The sequence below is a fragment of the Apiospora kogelbergensis genome (assembly GCF_038363985.1).
Source record: "Apiospora kogelbergensis strain CBS 113332 chromosome Unknown utg000003l_segment0_segment0, whole genome shotgun sequence".
In the NCBI taxonomy this organism is placed as follows: Eukaryota; Fungi; Ascomycota; class Sordariomycetes; order Amphisphaeriales; family Apiosporaceae; genus Apiospora; species Apiospora kogelbergensis.
In genome coordinates, this window is record NW_027117420.1 from 3,710,933 (window position 1) to 3,733,923 (window position 22,991).

The following is a 22,991-nucleotide window of genomic DNA, read 5'->3' on the forward strand; positions in this document are numbered from 1 at the left end:
CGCCAGGCTTTGCCTGTCCTGGAAACAGGCTTTGCTAAACGACATGGATGCCGACAAAGGATGGTGATGGCTGCTGCAGACAGAAGCAATCATAACCAAACCTTAGGCAGGTTGGTATGTATGTACTCACTCCATAGGGCAGGCAAGGCAGGCAAGGCAGGCAATACGACGTGTAGCTTTCGCAACCGAGCATGCCGGGCTTGAGCTTGGAGACAGCCCTGGCTGACGACGGGTTAAATTGTCTCGCCTGGTCTCGCCTTAGGGATTGTCTCATACTTGCATATGTAGAATGCCAGCACCCGAGCTCCCATCATTGCGGCATGGCGTTCGTGTGCCTGTGCCTGTGCCCAATAAGACCGACTTCGGGCTCACTCCAGGCCAAAGGATTGGATGTCTGGGCGTGCTAGAAACTTTGCGCCATAGGAGATTGCCACGTTATATGCCGACATCGAAATCCAGTTCCCAAAAGATTACCACCGCCCCCAATAGGCGCCCATCATCATTTGCGGATCACTTGCTCAACCGCTTTGGGTGGGCAGTGGATTGCCTAGGGAGGATGCAGAAAATGAATAGGATGGTGAAGTGCATGAACAGTCTCTGCGGACTGGCCTCCGATGGCGACAATGCCATGGCAATGTATGAATCGGGAATCGAGTGGGATGGTGGTTGCACGTAACCCTGCGCGTCAGTTAACATACGACATGCTGTTGGCAGTCTGGGCAGGTCAACGGCAGAGAGCTGTAACATCTCGTATGTAATAACCAACCAAGCTGCTGACGACATCCAACACGGCATAGCATAGCCTCACTCATCACATCTGCAAGTGCAAGATGCCTGTCAGAGCTTACATCTACATATGTATAGCTTCGGCCCCTGGGGCGCTGGGGCCGTCCAATCTGCTGGGATGAGTATTTTGCCTTTGTTCTTCGAAACCGGGATGATCCTTAAAAGGACTTCGCAGTCAAATATGGGCTTGCGCTAGACGAAAAATGATGAATACGGTAAGGGAGGGGGATATATGACCTGGAGAGCAATTTCGCGTGGGGAATTGGGTCGTCGTATCGTGCTAGTAGTCTTAGTAGTAGTAGTATGTATGTAGTAAGTTAGGTTAGGTAAGTAGTTGGCCAGTAGCAGGTGGGTGGTGGTCGCATAGAGGGCCGCATACGGGGACGACTTTGACTTGCTTGTATGTTGCTTTAGCGAGGGTCCTTTTTGTCCCCTACTAATACCTTTTCGTGGCCTGCTGCTGCTAAAAATTCTGGCAGCAATCCCTTGGTCCTTGCAGACGTGCAGCTTCCCGCACATATGTATGTACGTGCACACATGAGATATGCAGGCTGTCCTGCCGTCGCCTGCCGGGGGGTCCCTTGCACTTTTCCGGGATAGGCCACTTACATACATACATATACATAAAATAGAGTGTGCTCGATATGTGCAAGGTGATAAGCGTGTGGATAAAAGCGGATGTGCTGACCTACCGACTACCCGCATATTGCATCTGCCTGGTAGTTATGGAATTGGAATTAGGCACTATCGTCGCATATCCTGTGCCGGTCGTGTCGGCGGACAGTGTGTATATATTATTTTAGGATACCCTGCCCGATCAGGTGAGATTCAATCTACATTAGGGAGCTCCAAGTGTTCGGCGGACCCCCCTTCTTCTATGTACATATCTCCCCCCACCACCCATTCACCGACATGCTGGAAGGAGTCGGTGATCGTGGCAGCGGCATGCATTTGGGTAGCTGCAGTAGGGATGGGGTGACTCCCCTTTCTTCTCAATGCATCAGACCAGCAAGCAGCAGGAATGGCATGACCTTTTTCTTCTTCTCGCTGACTGGGTCGCATGGTGGGTTGCGGTGATGTTTGTCGGGAGAATCCTTCAGCACTTGCCGACTAATGTTCTCGAAGACGAAGAAGAAGGAGAAGGGGAAGACGGGTATTACTGATTGCGTGTTGGGCTGGAATGTGGAATGAGATGATGCACATCATCGCAAACCTATGAGCCAGGGCATCCCGGTCCCAAGATGTGCACCTTCATTATAGTGCTTACATGGATAGGGCTTTCCAGAGTCCTGGGATCAGCAGACGATGTTCCCACCCGAGCGCTCGGTACCCTTTTTGGTGAGGGCCAGGTGCCTTGTGCCTATCGAGCAAGCCATGACAGCACGCAGGCCAGCACGCAGAGAGTATTGAGCCTTTCTTTTCTAACTCGTCTATAGGGGGGCCACGGGCGGTCGCTCTGTTGATTGCTTGTTGCAGGGAATCTCCGGGACGCATCTCGTTCCGTTGACAGCCACCAGACAGGGCTGGCCCGGGGACTTATGATTATTTTGCATGCCACGACAGTCGCCTTGCTGACCAGTCATTTGTGAGAAAGGCTGCTTCCGGACCACCTACCACGTCAAAACCACACCTCCCGCCTCCCTCGCCCTTTCGTGTCCAATCTAAGTGGGATGGGTGGTGGAAGTGGTGGTGGTGGTGGTGGTGGTAGTGGTACTTGGACGGGGTGAGAGTGACGTCGAAACATGGGAGAGGCTTTAGTGAGCTGTTTCCGCTTCCCCGGCACCGATGAGCAGAAACGTTTTTTTCAACTCTGTCTGCCCCGAAAGGCCGCTAGCCAAGGGTCGGACGGAATGAGCCAGGTACAGGTGGTGGTACCGGTACATGGACACATACACGCATACATACACACATGGCGCAATTGAGAATCAATGGAGGGTTCATTGAATGTTATCATCCATTCCATGATCAGTGCTTGCTTGCGGAATGCAATGCTTGCTTGCCTGTCCACCCAGCTGCAGCCGGCGACACGTTTCCTGCCCGGGCCCCATCGCCCTAAGAAACCTTAGCTGCCTGCCACCTCGCCGGAGCTGCTCTCTCGTGGGTTTTCCTGCAGCTCCAGCAAAGAGGAACCACAAGACTGGCGCCCATGCGGTCCACGTCGTCAACTCTGGGAGGGAGGGAAAAATTCAATTGGCATGCAGGTGTCTGTACTGTACGGACTGCAGCCATCAATGTATGTATGTACCTGTATGTAGGTAGGTAGGTAGGATTCTGCGCCGTGCATTAGCCATCTTTTTTTTTCTTTCTTTCTTTTTGGCATGGCTAGCATGGGAGCCCAATTGCCCACTGATCTCCCCCATTGATCACACCTCTCTGGAGTAGCACCTGCACGCACCAACCACGGAGTGGGCTTTTGAAGATGTGACCAGAAGCGGTAAGGACCTTCCTGCTGCGTAGCCGCCCAACGGTGTGTGTTGGATGCGCGGGCCACAACTCGAATCAGTACACGGTGACCAAGGGATGGGTGCGGTGAAGTCGGGTTCGGCATCTGTCAGAAGCAGCAGGGAAATCGTCAATATATTGACATGCCAGGTGGATAGCCCGGCCTGGCCTGGCTGGCTGGCCTGACCTGTACGAACATGACAGGTTGTTTTTGCGCCTCGCCTCCCTTCTTTTTGCCGCAGAAGCGCGCGTTGAAACCGTCTGGTAAGCCGGGAAACACCTGTGGTGCAGCCGCTGAGCCGCTTTTCTTGCATGGAAATCCCTTCTTCGCGTGCCGCCTGCTGCGCATCGCATCGACAATGGGCCAAGCCAAGGCCCATTCGACGGCTTCCGGAGGATCACCATGCTGCCATGCCTCAAGTCGGTGGTAAGCCCCCTCCCCTTCTTCCCAGGTGCCAGGACTCTGCGTGCGGCACACACGGAAGGGCCTTCCGCTCCAACCTCACCCATGTAGCATTGTCACTTTCCACTAGTCGTCCTTTTTTTCTTTATACTTCCATGATCAATGCACCCATCTGTCATCGTCACCGGCAGAACTCTACGGGCTGCGCTTGTCGAGGTCCAAGCTGAGATCTACATACATACACATGTGTCGGTGGCCACTGTAGGGCGGACACACGGGGGGGACCCAGGTCGACAGTGACAGAGTGGCGGTCTTCGACACGAACGAATGAGCAGACTCGGGGTAACTTGCGCATACTGTACGGACAACACCCTATCTGCCTGACCCTGCCGACGTAAGCAATGAGACTGACACGTCGTTGAATGAATCCGACTGGCGAGTGCCACAATGCGAGTGATGGGTGTTCCCCCAAGGGCATGGCACCGGCTGATTGGCTCTGCTGGGCCTCCTGCAAACGCACACATCATTAGCTGAGCAGAAACCGAGGCGTGAAACCCGCGAGGCACGTCATCCATCCATCCATTCGTAGGGGAACAGCCATGCCATCTGCCCATCATGCTCGGATTACACATCTGCAAGAGTATTCACACCGCGGCGCAGTAGCACTCGGGTACATGGCCACTGGGAGGAAAGTAGAAAGAAGAAAAGAAGACGACATCCCAAGCCCTGTCAACGTCCGAGCATCGATACAGCCAGAGAGCATCTGCAGGGGGGGACACCCCTGAAGCTTGATGCACCCCGGCCTCGGTCTCAATAAGCTAGTGTTGCTCGTTTCTTGTTGCCTCTCCATTATCCATTATGGCCCCCCTGTCCGGTCGAGCTCCACCCAGTTTCTGGAACAAGTTTAGGAAGTCGATGGGAAAGAAAGGGACCGCGGGCAGAACGCGGGCAGCTGGATTCTGATTCCCACGAGTTGATAGGTATGTAGCAAGCTAGCAAGCTAAGCTACTAGTCGAGGTGACGACCCTTTCCTGCCAAGGTCCAAATCAATACTGTAATAAGAAATACCCCGAGAGGAGAGCGCGGGCTCGCTTCTGCCCGTCATGTCATGGAATCCGGCAGGCCAAGTGCGTGTGCGTGATCGGGATACCTTCCACCACCACGCTCTCCCATTGGAACACCGTTCTTTCCTCTCTCACTCTGCGTCCCTCTCCCTCTTCTTGAAATCTTGCAAGCGTATTAGTGGAATTTGATCTTGCGGCGTCGTTGTCGAATCGCGAACACACCCGTCTTATTTGCTCCGACTCTAGTCGTCGGTGGTCCCTTTATTTCTCGACCTTCTTGCTCCAAGGGCGTTTGGGGCTGAGGGCATTGCATTACCCACGCCGTCGTTAATCTTGGACCACACACAGTTCATACTACTCTGTTGTTAGATACCTACCCCCCGGGTTGCTCTGCCTAGGGCGGGCTGATCTCGTAGCGTGCTAAGTGTGCTCGGTAGCCATTCATTGTGTCCAGGGTGCTCATCACGGCTATCACTGGTCCGCTTTCCTGCATCTAATTCCACAGGTCACAAAAAGTAGACTTTCCTGGAAGGAGCTACTCCCCGGTTGGGCATTCTTTCATAAGGCATTGCTTTGGGAGCTGTTGCTGCTGCTTCCTATCTATCAACTCCATCCGACCAGCAGATAGAACCAGCCATTGCGTTTCATCCTGCCCTTCCACTTCCCAAGAGAACCGCCCCTCCCTTTTCTCCATTCGACTTCACACCTTCTTTGTCATTATCGGTAATATATCACTGCGGCAGCATACCGATATCACACTCGTGCTAGACCTGCACCGAGCCATCGAATTATATTGAAATTGGGGTTGCGTTGCTACTTAGACAAGACACAGACCAAGGTTGTGGTAACTTTTCCCGAAGAAAAGCCAACCTACATAGTGATTCTGAGGTGTCACCGCATTCGATTTGTTAATACAAGAGAGAGAAAGAGAGAGAGAGCTTTACGTTAGACGTGGGTTATCTGGAAGTGGTTCCCGTTACGCAAATACGACCCTGTTGCTGGCGATCTCACGCCTTTCACGACTGAATCCAGCAGGAAAACCTCGCTCACATTCACTCCCTAACAACCACTACCACGAACACCCGGTATAAGTCTTCGCCGTGGCGGTCACCGAAGGCTTCCGTCAACCATTCCATACCGCCACCCACTCGGGGCGCTTAGACTTCCACCGAAGTGAGACGTCCACATACCAGAGCCCATCGGAGGGCGACAGCCATACTACTGAATCGTCGTCAACGACAGCAGTATCGCCGGTAAATAGCACGGCGACGACGCCTGCTTCTTCTTATGCTATAGGGTCTGACGACCACAGACGCGGCAGCTATCACCAGGACAGAGAGGACGAATTCGCACAGCAGCGTGGTCAATGGTCTGGTCCTCGGAACCACCAAAGAGCCGGGGACCAGGATCCGATGTCGCAGAAGGAACCTGCGTCTGGCTCTACCTCGCCTGCTTCCCAGCAACAGCAGCAGCAACAGCAACTCGGTCAGAAGTCCCCGACATCAGGAGCAACACCATCTCGAGTCTCATCCGTCTCACCGCGGAATACGGCAGAGGAGTTAGCAGCAGCCCGTGAAGCCCACAGATCGGCGGCAGCGGCAGCGGCAGTGGCGGAAGCGGGGGTCGCTGAGTTTCAGCACCAGCAGTATCACAGGCATAGACATAGCCTCGGGACACCAACAACCAATGGACAGCGAGTGCAGCCCTCTCCACAGAGGAGCAGTTTGGGAGTTCACCATATTCTGAACCCATCATCTTCAGAGGCGGCTCATACAAGCTCGGGCGGGCGACCAGACACACCGACTTCGGCAACCGCACGGTCTATCGAGGACGAGAGGATAGGCGGACAGTATCCAGCGGTGAGCCAACAGGGCTCCAACCCATCGACACCGCAACTCTACGCTCCTCGCCCATATGGTCTAGCGGGACCGCCACCACAGCCCCAACAACAGCACCAGCAGCAGCCGGAAGGCAGCATGGGAACCCTTGGGGGCATGCTTCACCACAGGTCGTTGTCAACGGGAAGGCAATCGCCTGCCTCTTCGATGCACCCTTCCCGGCAATGGGGGCCGCTACCCGTCGGATCTTGACGCCGCAGTCTCCTCGAGCCCTTGGCATGGGTGGCCGCAGTCTACCGCCTAACCGACCTTTGATGTCTTCGCCGACGCCCCTGTTGCATCACCAGCCACCGCCACCATCCTCATCAGGACCGGAGATGCGAAGGCATCTTTCGACAGACAGCTTTGCGGACCACCGTTCGAGTTATGGACACGGAGGGCATCAGCACCCGCACCAACATCATCCCCTGGCACCGCGCAACCCCCCTCTGCACAACGTCCCGACCACTCGATCGCTCTCCCAACCGGCGGCGGGAGCCCAGTCCCCTTCAGACAACCGCCAACAACAGCAGCATCAGCACCAGTTCCCCGGTCCGCCGCAGTCGCCGTATCCAGGGGCATACCAATATAGTAGCAGTCCTGGCGGGTATCCTTCATCGCAACATCAGGGGGAGATCCTCGATATGGCGGCGCTGCGGGATATGGTACTCCTCGGGCCATCCCAGTGCCCGAGGGCCAGCTCGCGTTCCGGATCGCGCCCGTGAACGGCGAGGCCTTCACCATTCCCGTCGACACGCACCAGGCCTCGCGGGCCTCGGACGAGAAGCGACAGCGCAACGCGGGGGCGTCAGCGCGGTTCCGGCTCCGAAAGAAAGAGCGCGAGCAGCAGCAGGTCATTAACCTACATAAGCTGCAGCAGGACAACGCCGATATGCAGAAGCGGCTACAGGAGCTCGAGGCGATTGAGACAGAGCGTAACCGTCTGCGCGACATCGTCTGGCGAGCACAACAGCAACAAGGCGGTGGCGGTGCAACAACAACGGCCGATTCGTCATCGTCGGGCGGCTACCATCATCATCAGAGACCCCCGAGCCCTACCAGAAGGAGACCAGCGGATTCGCTCTTGGGCGGCGGCGTGCCTCCTCCGCCGCCGCTTCCCTCGGGTGCGTACGGCGTGGGCGATCCTACCACGGGTGAGCGACCATCGCGGCGACGGCGGACCGATTCTGGCATGAGCCTCGATTACTCTTCAACAGCCGCCGCGCCACCGTCATCTTCCCAACACCCTCCACACCACATCACTCTCCCTGGGCCACTAAACTACCCTGCTTCGCTATCACAACCCGGAACGCCCACGGGGCTCCAGCCCATCAATAACACCAACAACACCAGACTGCCGCCGCTTCGGATGGACCACCAGTCTTCTTCTGGAACACAACAGCAGCAGCAACCCCCTCGGAGCCCGGCTCAGCTACAACGACGCAGAGCCAGGGTTACTCGCCCTATAAACGGGAACCGTACGAGTCGGGCTGGGCTGTCCGACCGCCTGGTGGTCCCCATGACCCAAGCCAAAAGGGTGCTTAGACTGAGTCTATGTTATATATACAACATATCTACCAATATTCTATGTATCAAACTTGCCCATCATATTTATTTCCCTTCTCTTTCACCGGTTTATCAGTTGTAATCACACACTCGCAGACGAAGTCTACATCCAAGCTTTATTGGGTCTATTCATCAACACACAAAACAACAAGAATTGCATAGTCGGGCGACCGGCGACGGACTTGGGGGTCATTGCTTATTGCGTGTCAAGAAGCGTGGGGGAGGGTTGAAGGAACACCAAAGACAGAAGAACAAACAAAAAAAGGAAAGGAAATGGTGATGAAGAAGTCAATGGTGCTATATCGAGCGAGAATGGGAAAAAAGCAAATATCGACTACATAGCTTTTTGATCTCGTCAACGTTCACCAACTTCGCAGATCAACTACTTGCTGTCTCTCGATATACGTGAGAGCAGCTTTTCTTGGGGCGTCAAACATATCATATGCCTTTTTAGGCTGGGAAGAACCAAAGAGGGAGTCGGGGGTGCGAAGGGGAGGAGGAACAAAAAGAGGCGTCTCATCATCATCGTCAAAGTCGTTTTTCCACGTCGAAACAAAAAGTCGGGCTCGTGTTGGCGTTATTACACCGGGATATGGATATACCAGATTGCGAGATCACAGGATCGTACCTGAAATTTGTTGTTTTACTACTATATATTTTGGTGTTTTGGACTTGTCATCCGAATCTTGATAGGGGCGTTGTATTATCTCTGTTTGGACCTTCAAAGTAGTGTTCTCGAGACTCTTGGCTTTTGCGCTGTACCGTCACCGATTGGCTTGTATCTATTGCCATTTACGTTGTTGGGGTTTGCAATTCTTTGCTGCCTTTGGATGTTTCCCTTTTCTACCGTGCAAACTGCCTACATGGCTGGATCGTGTATATTTGTTTTGGCCTATCCGCGTTGGATAGCTCTTCTCATAGTATTCTGTCCTACTTTGGAGGCAGGGACGAGTGACTTCCCAGATGCAGCACGAAACAAGCCTGTAAGGGCTCGCGAGTTGGAGACTTGACAGATCGTTCTATGGCATTCTACAGCTAGCATGGGGTGGGCATGGGGGCCATGGGGGTTGCTGATGGGGGGTCGCTCCTCATTGACAAAGCGAACACCCCCTGGGGGTCATGGCGTAAGAAGTTTGGCCGCAGTCATGGGAGGCAGGGGAGGGTTCAGTGTGGATTCGCCATGGTCCGCGACGATGGCGGACTGACTGGATGAATGGCTGACCGACCGACCCATTGGGCAGTCATTGGGCTTGCTTGCTTGCTTGCTTGCTGCTTTCGTACATGGCAGGGAGACACGCGCACACGATCTGCGACGCCACATACACAGGCGCCGATGGCGGCGTTTGGAAATGTCAACAAAACACCAACCACCCACCCAGGGCCGTCCGTCGTGAATCGGGCCTAGCTGCAAGCCCCTCAAAGGAAGATTGCGTCTCTCATGATCCGGCAGCCCGGCAGTGCTTACCCTAGCCTGCCCATTCTGGCCTCTGGTCCTCCGCTCGCCCCGTATTGCGGTGCGCAGGCGCCTCGTAAATATCTGGGACTCTGCAGCATCCAGCAGAAGCAGCAAGAGCAGCGGCCGCCAGCAGCAGCCAGCAGTTCGTTTGTGTTGGTTCCAGGAAAGCGCCCTGTCTGGTTCTGCCCGATTTATGGTCGTAGCGGCGCAGGGATCATGGCATGGCTCGCCCAGACTTGGCCAGGGAGTGGGAAGCAAGCAATGGATCGAGAGGACAGAACCCTGGATCTACTAACGAACTTTTTGCTTTCTCCGTAAAGGGTAGCTGCCCCCTCTCTATCATGACTGACTTTCTGTTCACAACCTTACCGACCCAACCAGTCAAAGCGGGTGTGTGAGAGAGAGAGAGAGAGAGAGAGAGAGAGAGAGAGCCGGTGAGAACGCGGTGGCTCGTTCACTTGTCACCTGTGTCGTATTGCACCATGACAAGTTACGTGCAGACAGTGCACTGCAGTAGTCCACCTGTACGACTAAGTACCGAGCTGCAGGGAAGAAACGACAGCCGGGCTGTGGTTGTCGTCTTTGCACATACCAATATGCCCATAACACAATGGCGCTATTCTATCGTCAATGTACTCCGTAGACATGTACTGGTGATAAGTACAGTAACATCGGTGTGTTTTATCTTTTCTCGCCAATGCTCTAGTAGAAGCAAGGGGGTAGGATACACTTTTCTCGTTGTTGCATCCCTAAAAGTCGCCCAGTCCCCCCCCCGGCCCAGCACCCGGCAACCGGTCGCACCAGCCTCGTGGCTTGCTTTCTTTGGTGCTGCTTGACCCTGGAATTCTTCCTGGTCTACACCGCAAAGTCCATGGATCAAGCAACAAAGAAAACATGCAAACGAGCCGATATCGAAACCCCCAGACAAGGTGGCGTCGTTGAGCTGCATGATCAAGATGTCACGGGTTATTACTAATAAAGCCAGGGGGCGAGCGCCACCGCCATACGACAAACGACAAATGGAGATCTTCAACTTGACCACGTCCATTTATCCTCAGCCTAACTTCTTGGCCATGTTACAGGCTTCCTCGCAGGCTCTCCCGGCAGAGAGGTTGAGGTGTAGGTACCCCAGGGGGACTTGGCAACCACGGGCATACATTGGTCAAGGACCTCCTGGGCGCCCTCCTCGGTAAGCTAGAAATGGTAGCAGGTACCCCGGGCTTGGCTTGGTGTATTGAGGTTTGGCAATCGTTCGAAAAGGCATTGCAGGTGGAGGGTAGCTCACGACGCAGCTCCCTAGGTTATACTCCTTTACCAGCCACATGGCGTACTCCTCGATGCCATTATCAACGGCATGCTACTACTGCCACCAATTTCGTACCGAAGAGTAGACATTGGCAGTCGTGGCAGCTGTTGGTTCCCGTGAACCTGCGTATCGCTTCCTTGGTTTGACCGACTTGGCCCCCTGGCGTATCTGTATGTGTAGTTGCATTTTGATCCCACTCGTCCTTCCGCAACGCTTCTGAGACACTAGGCAGGAGCAACCCGATTCATCTCTTCATATAAACCTAAAGCCATTTCATAAATGTTACGTCAACTAAATTTGCATTTGCTCTTACTCGGAAATCCGGCCATAGTATGCAATTCTATTCGACTAGTAACAGCCGACGGTAGACTCGGCAGGCACAACTTATGTAGTTCTCAAGACTAAGACTGGAACGAACCCTTCGTTGAGTAAACCCGTGAAGATTTATTTTGTTATTAATATGCTATACCAAGAATTCAATGAGTGTGCAGCCGATTTCTCCTATAACTATGTTGAATTATGTGGTCCGTTCTCCCAAGTTATATACTTGTCCAAGGATCGTGTCAATGGCAATCCTCGTCTCATAATCGTCCACGCGTCTCTGCAGACAGTCTAGGTTCTCGGTCAAGTCATCCAGCCCCAGTTCGTTTATTAGTTCTTGTCATGCGAGAGACGATCAAATGCTGTAAACTGAAGCCAATCCACCATGACTCGACAACGTATATTCAATTAGAATTTCACGTATCAGAGTATTGTCCATAACAGCATAGGACTAGCTACTAACAAGCAGATCAGGGCTTTATTTGCAAAGACGCATTAGCCAAAGAGCCTTGTTATCTAGCCCCGGGACACATAAGAATGTGTAACGGTTGGTCGTGGTTTGAAGACATTGGCTCATGAGATGTCGTCAACATGGATAATGTGCCCTAAAGTGGCACGTTGACCCTCAGCTAAGGTCCTGTAGGAAGAAGCTGATTTTGGGTATAATAATTATTGTAGATTCAGACCTGGCCTCTCTTAGTGAAAATAAATATTGTATGCCACTAATGAACTATAACGTCCTAGGCAAATAATAAACGTTGCTGTCTAGACCTATGCCTTAAAATCTCTGGGGTTGCTGGGTGATAATTCTACCTTTAACAATGACTACTACCCCTTACTCGCTCTCCTATACTGCCCCTTGCTTCATTATCCCTTACCCGACCAAGGTCTTTCCACAGCCTTACACGATGATCCCTTGTGAACCGAAGTATTTCCTACTGAATATTGGCACAATATATCCCCTGCAAGTAATTATTAATGAGATGGAAGAAAGGACGGCAGGATATAACGTGGGTTGGTAAAGAGAAGGAGAACTACCACGCATATAAATAGCCGCATGACAAGCATTTGAAGTCATAGCAATGCCAACTCTACTCTAGAAAAGATGTTGCCAGCTGCTGCTCCTCGGGCTTGGCAATTTTCGACCGTCTGGCCCACATGTTACCATCCTTGGGCAACAAGGATCGCGTGCCGTGCCGCAAACAATCGACCTTTCCGGGCTCAATCGTCGGAAAAGAATTCCTTTTTGGATCACAACTGCATTACATACACCCGGGATCCAATCTCTCCGCATGAAGAGTGGGGTTTATATGCTCTTCTCTTTCTTTGTTAGCAGAGAAACATTTCCCACGTACGTATACAGTCCGAAAGGCAAGCCTAAGTCTTAGCATTGTACACCAGATTCAGAGTCTTTTGTATCATCATAACCGACCGAGATGCCCACGTCATTAGAGAGCCACTCTACAATAGGCCTCGGTAAGAGGCCTAAGGAGAAGATCCGGCTGAAAGGGGTTGAGGAGACCCTCTTCTGCACGCTGTTGCCCAAGGCCCGGGACGCCGAGAGCGCCAACCCGGTCCTGGGCGATCCCTACGCCTCGCGGCTGATCGAGTCGTGCGACGTGGACCTCGGCCGGTCGACGTTCCAGGCCGTCGACAACGACCGGGCGATCCGCTGGGTCGTCAACCGGTCCCTGACGTTTGACCGGTGGTGCCGCGACTTCCTCCAGACGCACAAAGACGAGCCCGTCACTGTGCTCTATCTGGGCTGCGGCCTCGACTGCCGCGTCCACCGCATCATGACGGACAAGCTTTGGTCCAATGGCGTCCGCTGGATCGACCTGGACCGCCCCCTAGTCGTAGACCTCCGGCAGCGGCTGATCCCGCAGTCCCCGCCCGGGGACTACCACATGCGGACGCTGGACGTCACGACGACGGGCTGGATGCACGACATCCCCGCGGACCGGCCGACGCTCATCATGGCGGAAGGCCTGTTCATGTACCTGGACCCGGTGCGGGTGGAGTCCACCATCCGCGAGCTGGTCGAGTACTTCGGGGCCAAGGGGGCGAGATCTTCCTGGACACCGTCTCGCGCCTCTACGTCAAGTACACCGACCACGTCGAGCTCCTCCAAGGCCAGCGGCGCCAAGTGGAAGTGGGGCACCGATGATGCGCGCGAGGTCGAGCGGTTTCACCCCCGTCTCCGGCTGCTCGAGCACGTGCGCTCGGCCGACTACATGGGCAAGACGAAGGCCTTCGGCCAGAGCCAGGTACCGCTCTTTGGGGAGGACGCGGCGGGCGTGGCCAAGATGGCGCTGGCGTCTCTGTCCAGCAGTAACAGCGCCTTTGGGCAGAACGCCAGGTTTGCGTTTAGCGGACGGGAGGATGAGTCGGAGCTGCAACCCACTGGGGCATCATAGTGCGAGACAGACAGAAGTCGCGAGTTTAGGCGAAAAGGCATGCTAGTCGATATGGGGCCAAGGGAACGAAGTGATCTGTTCGTTTGATGATTATATCTAGTGACTAATAGTCCACAAGGGTGGCTGTAAATGTCTACTGGTGCCTGTAAGAGGATATGTAGGAAGTCGGTAGGACAGACGTCGAGTCCCGCCAGGTGGCGTCGAGGTGGCGGGCAGCTGCAGCTGAAGCGCGAGCTGATCCACGCCAAGCCACATCTTGCAAACCTTATCTCGCCGGCCCCGGCAACAGGGACTTGTGATTGAACGATCGATAGCGCCCGCTCGCTGGTCGACCATCAAGAGGGGTTCACCTTCCCTTACATACAGCTCCTCTTCTTCATACGATCTAATTTGTTCGCTAATAGGGTCGTCACCTCGTACGATCCGGGTCTTATCTCTTGGCTCCTCCCCCAATGTCCTCGATACGGCTCAGCAACTTCTTGCTCTCAACTGCTACGAGACACCACCACCTCACGACTTCTTCTCACATCATCAGGCCCACATTACTCCCCAGAGCTTCACCTCTTGCTGGCGCAGCTACCGCCCTCCCGCGCTACTGTTCTTCGTCGTCAGACTCGTCTTCCAGCAGCAAGAAATACTCGTCGCCATCCCCTCAACCTCGCACAAGGACAGTGCCTGGCGCAACATGGTCCACCACAAGGAAACCCCCGACTACCTGAAGCAGGACCACGACCGTGTCTTTGACCATAACCGGGAGTGGGCCGAGGCGCAGGAGAAGCGCGACCCGGGCTACTTCGCCAAGCTGTCCGAGGGCCAGACGCCCGACTACCTGTGGATCGGATGCAGCGACTCTCGGATCCCCGCCGAGCAGATCGCCGGCATGGCCCCGGGCGAGGCCTTCGTGCACCGCAACATTGCCAACCTGGTCCCCAACAACGACCTCAACACCATGGCCGTGCTCGAGTACGCCGTGCGCCACCTGCACGTCAAGCACATCGTCGTGTGCGGGCACTACGGCTGCGGCGGCGTCAAGGCCGCCATGACGCCCAAGGACCTCGGCATCCTCAACCCCTGGCTGCGCAACATTCGTGATGTCTATCGTCTGCACGAAAAGGAGCTCGACGCCATGGAGGACGACACGACCCGGTACAACCGCCTCGTAGAGCTCAACGTCGTGGAGCAGTGCCGCAACGTCGTGAAGATGGCCGCTGTTCAGCAGTCGTACGCCGAGAACGGCTTCCCCATTGTGCACGGCTGGGCTTTCGGCTTCCACGACGGCCGGCTCAAGGACCTCAACGTTGACTTTGAGTCCATGCTCGAGAAGATCCAGAAGATCTATAATCTCACGGATTGAAACACAGGTCCAGTGATATGAACTACTTATTGGTTTACGGTTTGCGGAGGGAAGGAAAGGGACGTGGTTTTGTTTGATTTTGTAGGTGGAGACACTCCCTACTTTGCGTTTCATTTCCATCTGAAACTTACCTAGCTTGCCTGGGTAGTTCTAGTCTTGGTGGGCTCTATGGGATGAAAATAGGATGCCATCGTGGGGTTGTGGCTTTTGGTCAGGAAAAAAGATCATGGATATTGTACGTGGAGAAACCAATCATAAAGACAGAGTCGTGAATTCGTTTCGCCATTGGACTCGTCAAGTTGCATAGTTGCCCGTGATTGGTGATTGTGGCACGCAGCTTACTCAGTGATTGGTACAATGTTGGAGAACGACTCGCGGCCAAGATGAGCAGATTCTGGTTGCATTACATAAAAAGCTTTGCGTAACTGCCTGAGAGCCATTGTATCTTTGTCCGCATGGACATTCAATTCATACTGTACAAGCCATAATTTCGTCGATTATCTCAGTACGGTGTGTCCACCATAGTCCCAAACGCCAGCAACTCCAAAATACCCATTATAACACATACACAAGAATGGTCTTCGCAAGTCAAAGTCACCGCACCAGAAGGGGACGGGGCTAGGCCCCGCGACTATGACTCGACGCGATAGCTGACCAGAGTCTCTACACGGTGGTTGGTCGTGCTGAAACTCCTCAGCTGAACCTTCTCGCCGTTGGCAATCTCCTTGGCATCGCTGTCGCCCCACTCCACGGGCACCTCGCTGTCGGCGTCGGCGTATACCAGCACGTTAAAGGTGTAGGTGCTCTGTAGCTGGGGCAGGAAGGTGACGGTGGCCGTGATCTGGCGGAAGAGGGCACGGATCTCATCCTGGATCTCCTCTTCCGTCTTGTTGGTGTCGGCCACCAACTTCTTGCCGCCTCCGGCAGCATTGTTCTCATCTCCTCCTTCTTCTGTTGCTGCTGTCGTGGCTGATTTGGATGATTTGGACTTCTTGGACTTGGCGTCCTTGTTGAAGATGTCGACATCGAACTGCCACCGTTCGACGTGCTCGCCTGTCTCCTTGTCGGTGATGACGATGACCAGTTTGCTGATCTTGCCATGCTGCATCCATCGGTCCAGCTGGCTCATGATCTTCTTGACGTATGCCTTGACCTGGTCGTCGGCCGACACCAGCATGTTCAGACCATATTTCTTGACTTGGATAAAGTCCTCGGCCGGGTACACGCCGCGCTGGAAAAGGATCGTGTTGATGGAGTAGTGGAACTAAAGAAAACACAGGCTTTGGTTAGAATCAATGGCGCACACTGCAATTCATGCTATCGAGTTATGGGATTTTGGACGCATAAGCACTTACGAATTCAGCGACGAGTTTGGAGCTGCCCTTCAGAGAAAGCTTATGGACCTTGGTCTTCTCCTTCTCGCCCGACTTCTTCTTGTCTGCCATGTTGCGTAGCTGGTGAACGGGGGTCGGTGCGGGTATCCGTAGCCGCCAGAGATTGGTTGGGAGTTGGTTGAGATGTGTTGTCAGTACCGTCTCAAGCGTTGATAGATGGAGATCGGATTGTTTACTTGCACCACCCTTTGCCGACAAATGACGGGTAGGCGGGGTGATCCAGACAGGGATGGCCAGGGGCACTTTATGCCAAAAGTGCAGTTCTATGCAAAGGGCGGGGCGCTAGAGCCCACTAGCGGTGGGGAGCTGATAAGATAAGAACTTTTTCCAAAATTTCTATCGATTGCGACTGCGGCTAGCCAGTAGTGGTGGATTTGGCATACGGCAGGGTCCGACTTTTGTATGCGATCAAGTCCGAACCAGTCTGCAGCATTGTCAAGATTCCAGTTTTCTACAAATCAGCTTGCAGTCTATACATGCTGCATTCTGCGAGAGACTTGTCAATCCGCCATAATGTCTAAGCGCACTCTCGAAGACGTCGAGGACGATGCGACCTTGTCGCGCAAGAAGTCCAAGAAGGATAAAAAGTCCAAGAAGGACAAGTCCGCCCCCGTGGAGGAGTCTGAAGTCCCCGTTGCCCCTACCGAAGATGCTATGGAAGTAGACTCCGAAGCCAAGGTGGAGAAGAAGGACAAGAAAGAAAAGAAGAAAGACAAGAAGTCCAAGAAAGACAAGAAGGAGAAGAAGCGCCAGGCAGAAGACGACAGTGCCGTCGAGCCCGAGGCTGAGGCTGCTACTAACGGTGATGCCGCCGTCAGCAACGAAACCAGTGCCGTCGAGGAAGAGGAGGTGAAGCCGAAGAAGGAGAAGAAGGAAAAGAAAGAGAAGAAGAACAAGAAGAGCAAAACTCAAGATGCGGAAGCTGAGGTTTCGACGAATGGCGCTGCGACAAACGGTGCCGACTCCAACTCCAGCTATGTCCAGAAGGCCTCCCTGAGCGCCCTGCCAGAGTCCGAGATCGAGTCTTTCCTCAAGGCCAACGAGACCAACATCACAGACCCGTTGGCCGAGCCCGGCAAGGCCCCTCCGACCCATCACCGACTTTAGCCATCTGCCTAACACGACGTTGACCTCCAAGTCGCCTTTCAAAGCCTTCAAGGCACCAACTCCTATCCAGTCCGCCTCGTGGCCCTTTGGTCTTTCTGGCCGGGATATCGTGGGTGTCGCCGAGACAGGATCAGGAAAGACCATCGCTTTCGGTCTGCCGTTGGTTGAGGCGGTGCTAAAAATGCCTAAGATTTCCAAGGGCGAGGGCCGTATTCGTGCTGTGGTCGTGAGTCCGACACGTGAGCTTGCGATGCAGAGCGCGGAGCAACTGGCCAAGCTGGGTGAGCTCGTCGGCTTGTCCACCGTCTGTGTGTACGGTGGTGCCTCCAAGGACACGCAGCGCAACCTGCTGCGTAAGGCCGACATCATCGTTGCGACGCCGGGCCGTCTCAAGGACTTCATCGAGGAAGGGTCCATTTCGCTCTCGAGCGCCAAGTTTGCCGTGCTGGACGAGGCCGACCGCATGCTGGACAAGGGTTTCGAGGACGACATCAAAGGCATCCTCGGCCAGTGCCCGCCCAAGGAGTCCCGGCAGACGCTCATGTTCACCGCGACCTGGCCGCAGAGCGTACAGGCTCTCGCGTCCACCTTCATGAAGTCGCCCGTCCAAATCCGGATTGGCGGCAACAAGTCCGGAGACCTGCAGGCCAACAGCCGCATCGAGCAGCGCGTCGAGGTTGTCGAGCCCTACGGCAAGGAACAGCGCGTCCTGCAGATCCTCAAGCAGCAGCCTAAGAACGAGCGTGTCATTGTCTTTTGCTTGTACAAGAAGGAGGCCACCCGTATCGAGGGCTTCCTGCAGCAGCGCGGCATCAAGGTTGTCGGCATTCACGGCGATCTGCGCCAGGAGCAGCGCACCCGCAGTCTCGAGGCCTTCAAGCAAGGCGACATGAATGTCATGGTCGCCACTGATGTTGCGGCGCGTGGTCTGGATATTCCTGATGTCAAATTGGTCCTCAATGTCACGGTAAGTTTTGATCGTCCAATTTTACATTTGGACCCGAAAGAGAAAAAGCAACTGACCGTGTCATCATTCACATAGTTCCCCCTAACTATCGAGGATTACGTTCACCGTATCGGTCGTACCGGCCGAGCTGGTAAGAACGGTCTTGCCATAACGCTTTTCACTGAGCACGACAAGGCGCATTCTGGAGAGTAAGTTCTTGTATTCCTACTACTGTCAAGCATTTTGAGCCGGCACAAGTACTAATATGTGCAACCAGGTTGGTCAACATCCTGAAGCAAGCGAATCAACCCGTACCGGAAGAGCTTATGAAGTTCGGAACCACGGTGAAGAAGAAGCAGCATGGAACTTACGGTGCCTTCTTCAAGGATGTCGACATGAGCAAGAAGGGCACCAAGATCACTTTCGATTAAGCTTGCCGGTGTTTTCTTTCTCGGGCGAAAGGGTTTACAGTTTAGACACTTGATGACGGCGCAAACTTGCATATTGCTCGTTTCATGTTGAGCGTCTCTAGACCTAGACATCGTTGTTATATAGTATAGAACGTACCACACGATAATGACGAAGAAGAAGGAGGAATGCGGCCATTCAAATCTACATGGCCAGATTGAGGTGAGGCTTATCTGCCTTCGCGTATCGAGCGGTAGCAGTCTAGGAGGTATCTACGCTCCATGTACGCACTGCAGGCACATTTCATGTTAGAAAAATCTGGTTTTCCCTTCATATAGCGTTTGGGGAGAGGGGGAAAAGAAAGCAATCAAGAAGAAAGCAGGGAATAATTGAAGATGAATAACTTACACCAGTCCAACGTACGGTAGTGCCATTGCACACACCGTGAAGAGGTCCCGGAAGACCCGGGTAGACACACCACCCACACTGACCCCACAGAGCACGAGGACCTGCCACAGCGCGGCGGTTGACGCGACGTATACGCCCATGCTACCGCGGGTCACGACGTCGCTCCAGCCGAACCGGACATCCCCCGCGGAAGCGTTTGCGAAGTATCGCTTAATGTAGGAACCGCTCCACGCGATGCGGCCGAGCATGTTGATGGCGTTGGCGTAGACCAAGCCCGGCGCTCCCAAATCGAGGACCTTGAGGGTCACGAACCCGGCGAGGGCGAAGGCCACGCTAAACGCGGTCATCCACAGGCTCTGGCGGTGGACGTCGGCCTCGGTGGCGACGGAGCTGACGAAGGCTTCGGTGAGGCCGTTAAGGGCGAGCAGAGGCAGATAGAGGCAGTACTGGGCCAGCACCAGGCCCGCGCCGCTCGAGGCCCAGGCCGGGCCCGCGATAAGCTGGACCAGAAGCGGGGGAGCCGAAGGGGCCCAGGGTCAGGATGAGGACCGAGAGGAGGAGGTAGGCGTGCAGGATGGAGATGAGGTTGGTGCGGGCTTTGACGAGGGCCTGTTTTGACGGAGAAGAGGAAGATTCGTGCGTTGTTGTTGCATCTTTCTTCTCGTTGTTGGTGGCATTGTCCTCGGGGGTGCTGCTGGTGGTCGCGGCAAGTAGCTTGCTGAAGTAGTTGCGGCTGCTCTCCTCGACTGGCTGAAAGACGAGCCGGGCCAGGAGGGAGCCGTAGTTGTTAGCGAGGGCGTAGACGCCCTGCGCCTGGGGGTTCGACAAAATGGAGACGAGGAAGGTGTCGCCCTGCGTCAAGAGATGCTTCACGAACGACTGCACCGTCATGCTCGCCGCGAGGTTGAGGGTCGGTCTGTAGAAGTAGCCCAATGCATAATGGCCGTTGTCCACTTTGGACACCGTCACTTGATCATCGTCTGACTTCTTGGCCGCGGACTGAGAGTCAGCGATTGGTTTAGGGAACAGCGAGAACCCTTCCGTAGACGCCAGCCACCAGCCGTACCCGAGGTAGACCCCCGACAGCCCCAGTCCGTACCCGAGCTGGCCCAGCGCGAAGGGCAGGGCGCCCCAGTCGGCGCCGCGGCGCCAGGCCCAGCTCGCGGCGCCAAAGGTGACGGCGCACCGGAGGAAGGTGGCCAACGACTCGGCGGCGGCGCGGGGGCCAAACTGCAGGCGGTGCTGGAGCACGACGAACGCCGGCTCCGAAAGCAGCTCGACGACCGCCGCGACGCCGTAGATGTACAGCGCCGTGCCCAGGTGCGGGGTCGCGGCCGTCGCGGCGTCGGCGTATTTCAGATAGGCGCCCCCAACCCGACGGCGGCGCCCAGGCCCAGGACCAGGGCTAGGTGTCCGACGTTGACCACCGACTGACTATCCTGTGCCGAGGACTCATTTTCCTTCTTCTCATTGTTGTTGTTGCCGTTCGATGTTGTTGTCGTCGCGGTCGTGGGGCCTTGTCGCTGGATGGCGACCCGGAGGCTTTCGCGGGCGAAGAAGAGGACCGAGAGGTAGTAGACCTCGAGCTGGGTCGAGACGCCGAGTAGCTGCGCTGTCAGGAAGCGGAGGAGGAGCTGGTTCGCGACGAAGGTCACGGCGCGGGACGCCACCTGCAGGACGATGAGGAGGGAAGCCCCGCGAACGGCCGAGCCTTGGTGCTGCTGGTGCTGCGAGGAGGGGGCCTCTGTTGTCATGGCGGGCGGGGCCTGAGGCTGACTACTAGTGCTGCTGTCGAGTCGTCTGGTAGTCTCCCATCGGCGAGTGTGAAGGGAAGGAATTGGTTGGTATGGGCTCTCACAAGTCGGCTTTCGGGGATCAATCGTTTGGACGACGCGGATAGCGCCGGCCAGCAAAGACAGACGTGTTGTCACATGTGGGGTAAAAACAGCATGCTAATCCAACAATTCAATACGCCTGGACACTTTCCATCCTCCCGCGTTTCTACGACGGCCGAGTATTCACGAAGAAATTAGAAACAAGCCGCAGGTGAATTAGGAACCGTCGAATGTTTGTTGCATATGCAATGCATGTAGGTCGTGGGCTACGGGAAAGAATCAATCACCTGCTGCCTCGGCTTGCTAGGCCACAATTCGAAATGTTCCTTACCAGATCATCGGGTTCTTGGATCACGTTACAGTGAAAGGCCAGCTGATCACGAGGCTAAGCTATCGACTTTCAGCTCCTGTCAAGGTGAACCCAGATTTTCCATCTCGTCGTTCCACTTGCGCGTCACTCTCTCCGGCCACCGCAAGGTTTCGGGTCCGAGTGAACCTATTCTACATATCCTTCGCCACTCCCGCACCTTCGAGTCGGTTGTATACAAACAGACTCAAGCAGGGCCGCCTGCTTCGACCGTTCGATTCATGACTCGCCGGCAGACTGGGGGTATGTTTCTTGGAAATAAATATGGATCTCGCCGAGAATCAGGCCTGCCCTTGGGAGCTGGGGACGAGATTTGGGGAGTTGGGGTAGCAGATTTCCCCAATTGCAACTTTGCGGGGAAGGGCGGGCAGGACGGACAGGACGGGCATACCGCCGGCGTTATTCCAGACTTTTTCCTTCGCTGCTTCTACAACACCACGGGTTATTGTGTATATCAGCTATCATATGGTGTCGAGGCTGTATACGTCAGAATGACCGCGTTCCTAGCTACATGGCACAGGTGTCCTTGGAAACCAAAGGAGTAAGGCATTTCTTAGTACTGGATCCATCCCGCTGGTGCCCTACTAGTACCTTCTAGTTAGTCGGTCTTGATGGCTTCTACCAACCACGAGCATGTTTCTTGTCGCATCACTGTATCAATCATCTTGAAAAGTCGCAGAGTTGGGGTTCGAGCGGGGGAATGGGCTTGCTGCTGACTCTTGTGTCTCGGCGCTTTTCCACCCATCATGAACAGGTCTGCCCGTCTTGGCACGGCAAACACCATCTGGCTAAGCCCTTAATACCTCAGCTCAAGTGGCAGGGGATGAGCGGCGAATTCTCATCGTGTCGGCCGATCCCACTTCGCTAGTCACGGGGCAGGGGGCAGGAATGCCTACAGGGGAGGAAGGCTTCAAGCTACATACGTTACCAGCATGGATTGATCTACACAGTTGATCAGGAGTACTCGGTGATGATTCCATTACCATTGCCTCTTCGACGTTTCTTGTGTCTTCGTTTCCGCAGCCCTTGGCCAACGACACAATTACTGACCCGAGGGCACAATGGAAGCTCTAGCTCTTTCCACGGGTCATGGGGAGGACGCTTTGCCTAGCCTGCTGACGGAAGAATACTTAAGCATCCTAAGCTTTGCGTCGCTCGGATTGGTCGCTGTTTCCATCGCGCATTTTCCCCCTGTCAGTCCATTTCAAAACTTCAGGGTACCTTGGCACTTTCTCCGTCTTGGGTAAGAGACATACTTGAGTGAACGAGATAATCGTACCAGAAACATCCAATGTGTTAGTGCTATAGCTATTCCCGCTATGTATAAGCAAGTTCGGGGCTATCTACCGCTAACAACCAGGACAAGAAATTAACAAGCTCGCTCTGCTTCGATCCGGTGCCAGAGGAAGAACGGCGTGATTCTTTCCCGCATGTCGGTTACCGCCACCCGCCTATCTCGTGCGATGATCACGATCCTGTCAGAACCGTCTTGATCTTACTGGCAGGTTCGAAGGACTGCCTCTGCATACTTCCA

The 22,991-nt window shown here is 54.7% G+C and overlaps 6 protein-coding genes across 6 annotated transcripts; 4 read left to right on the forward strand and 2 right to left on the reverse strand.

Annotated features, from left to right (window-relative positions):
* Positions 1–4,734: 4,734 nt before the first annotated feature.
* On the forward strand, positions 4,735–8,117 carry PG998_005950 (uncharacterized protein; the record flags this gene model as incomplete). Its single annotated transcript, XM_066872768.1, has 5 exons — positions 4,735–4,867; positions 5,788–6,554; positions 6,704–7,124; positions 7,202–7,952; positions 8,021–8,117. 5 exons carry the CDS (start codon positions 4,735–4,737, stop codon positions 8,115–8,117), a joined length of 2,169 nt encoding a protein of 722 aa, XP_066732865.1.
* Positions 8,118–12,657: 4,540 nt separating this feature from the next.
* PG998_005951 (tetracenomycin polyketide synthesis O-methyltransferase tcmP) lies at positions 12,658–13,638 on the forward strand (the record flags this gene model as incomplete). The annotated part of the gene is made up of 1 exon (XM_066872769.1): positions 12,658–13,638. The coding sequence occupies one exon, from the start codon at positions 12,658–12,660 to the stop codon at positions 13,636–13,638; it is 981 nt and encodes a 326-aa protein (XP_066732866.1).
* A 129-nt stretch (positions 13,639–13,767) lies between these two features.
* PG998_005952 (carbonic anhydrase domain-containing protein) lies at positions 13,768–14,992 on the forward strand (the record flags this gene model as incomplete). The annotated part of the gene is made up of 2 exons (XM_066872770.1): positions 13,768–13,933; positions 14,043–14,992. 2 exons carry the CDS (start codon positions 13,768–13,770, stop codon positions 14,990–14,992), a joined length of 1,116 nt encoding a protein of 371 aa, XP_066732867.1.
* Positions 14,993–15,623: 631 nt separating this feature from the next.
* On the reverse strand, positions 15,624–16,437 carry PG998_005953 (HORMA domain protein; the record flags this gene model as incomplete). The annotated part of the gene is made up of 2 exons (XM_066872771.1): positions 15,624–16,256; positions 16,348–16,437. The coding sequence occupies 2 exons, from the start codon at positions 16,435–16,437 to the stop codon at positions 15,624–15,626; spliced, it is 723 nt and encodes a 240-aa protein (XP_066732868.1).
* A 462-nt stretch (positions 16,438–16,899) lies between these two features.
* Positions 16,900–18,870, forward strand: PG998_005954 (ATP-dependent RNA helicase dbp3; the record flags this gene model as incomplete). Its single annotated transcript, XM_066872772.1, has 4 exons — positions 16,900–17,447; positions 17,494–18,460; positions 18,536–18,648; positions 18,717–18,870. The coding sequence occupies 4 exons, from the start codon at positions 16,900–16,902 to the stop codon at positions 18,868–18,870; spliced, it is 1,782 nt and encodes a 593-aa protein (XP_066732869.1).
* Positions 18,871–19,251: 381 nt separating this feature from the next.
* On the reverse strand, positions 19,252–21,009 carry PG998_005955 (oligosaccharide translocation protein RFT1; the record flags this gene model as incomplete). Its single annotated transcript, XM_066872773.1, has 3 exons — positions 19,252–19,755; positions 19,805–20,689; positions 20,791–21,009. The coding sequence occupies 3 exons, from the start codon at positions 21,007–21,009 to the stop codon at positions 19,252–19,254; spliced, it is 1,608 nt and encodes a 535-aa protein (XP_066732870.1).
* Positions 21,010–22,991: the final 1,982 nt, after the last annotated feature.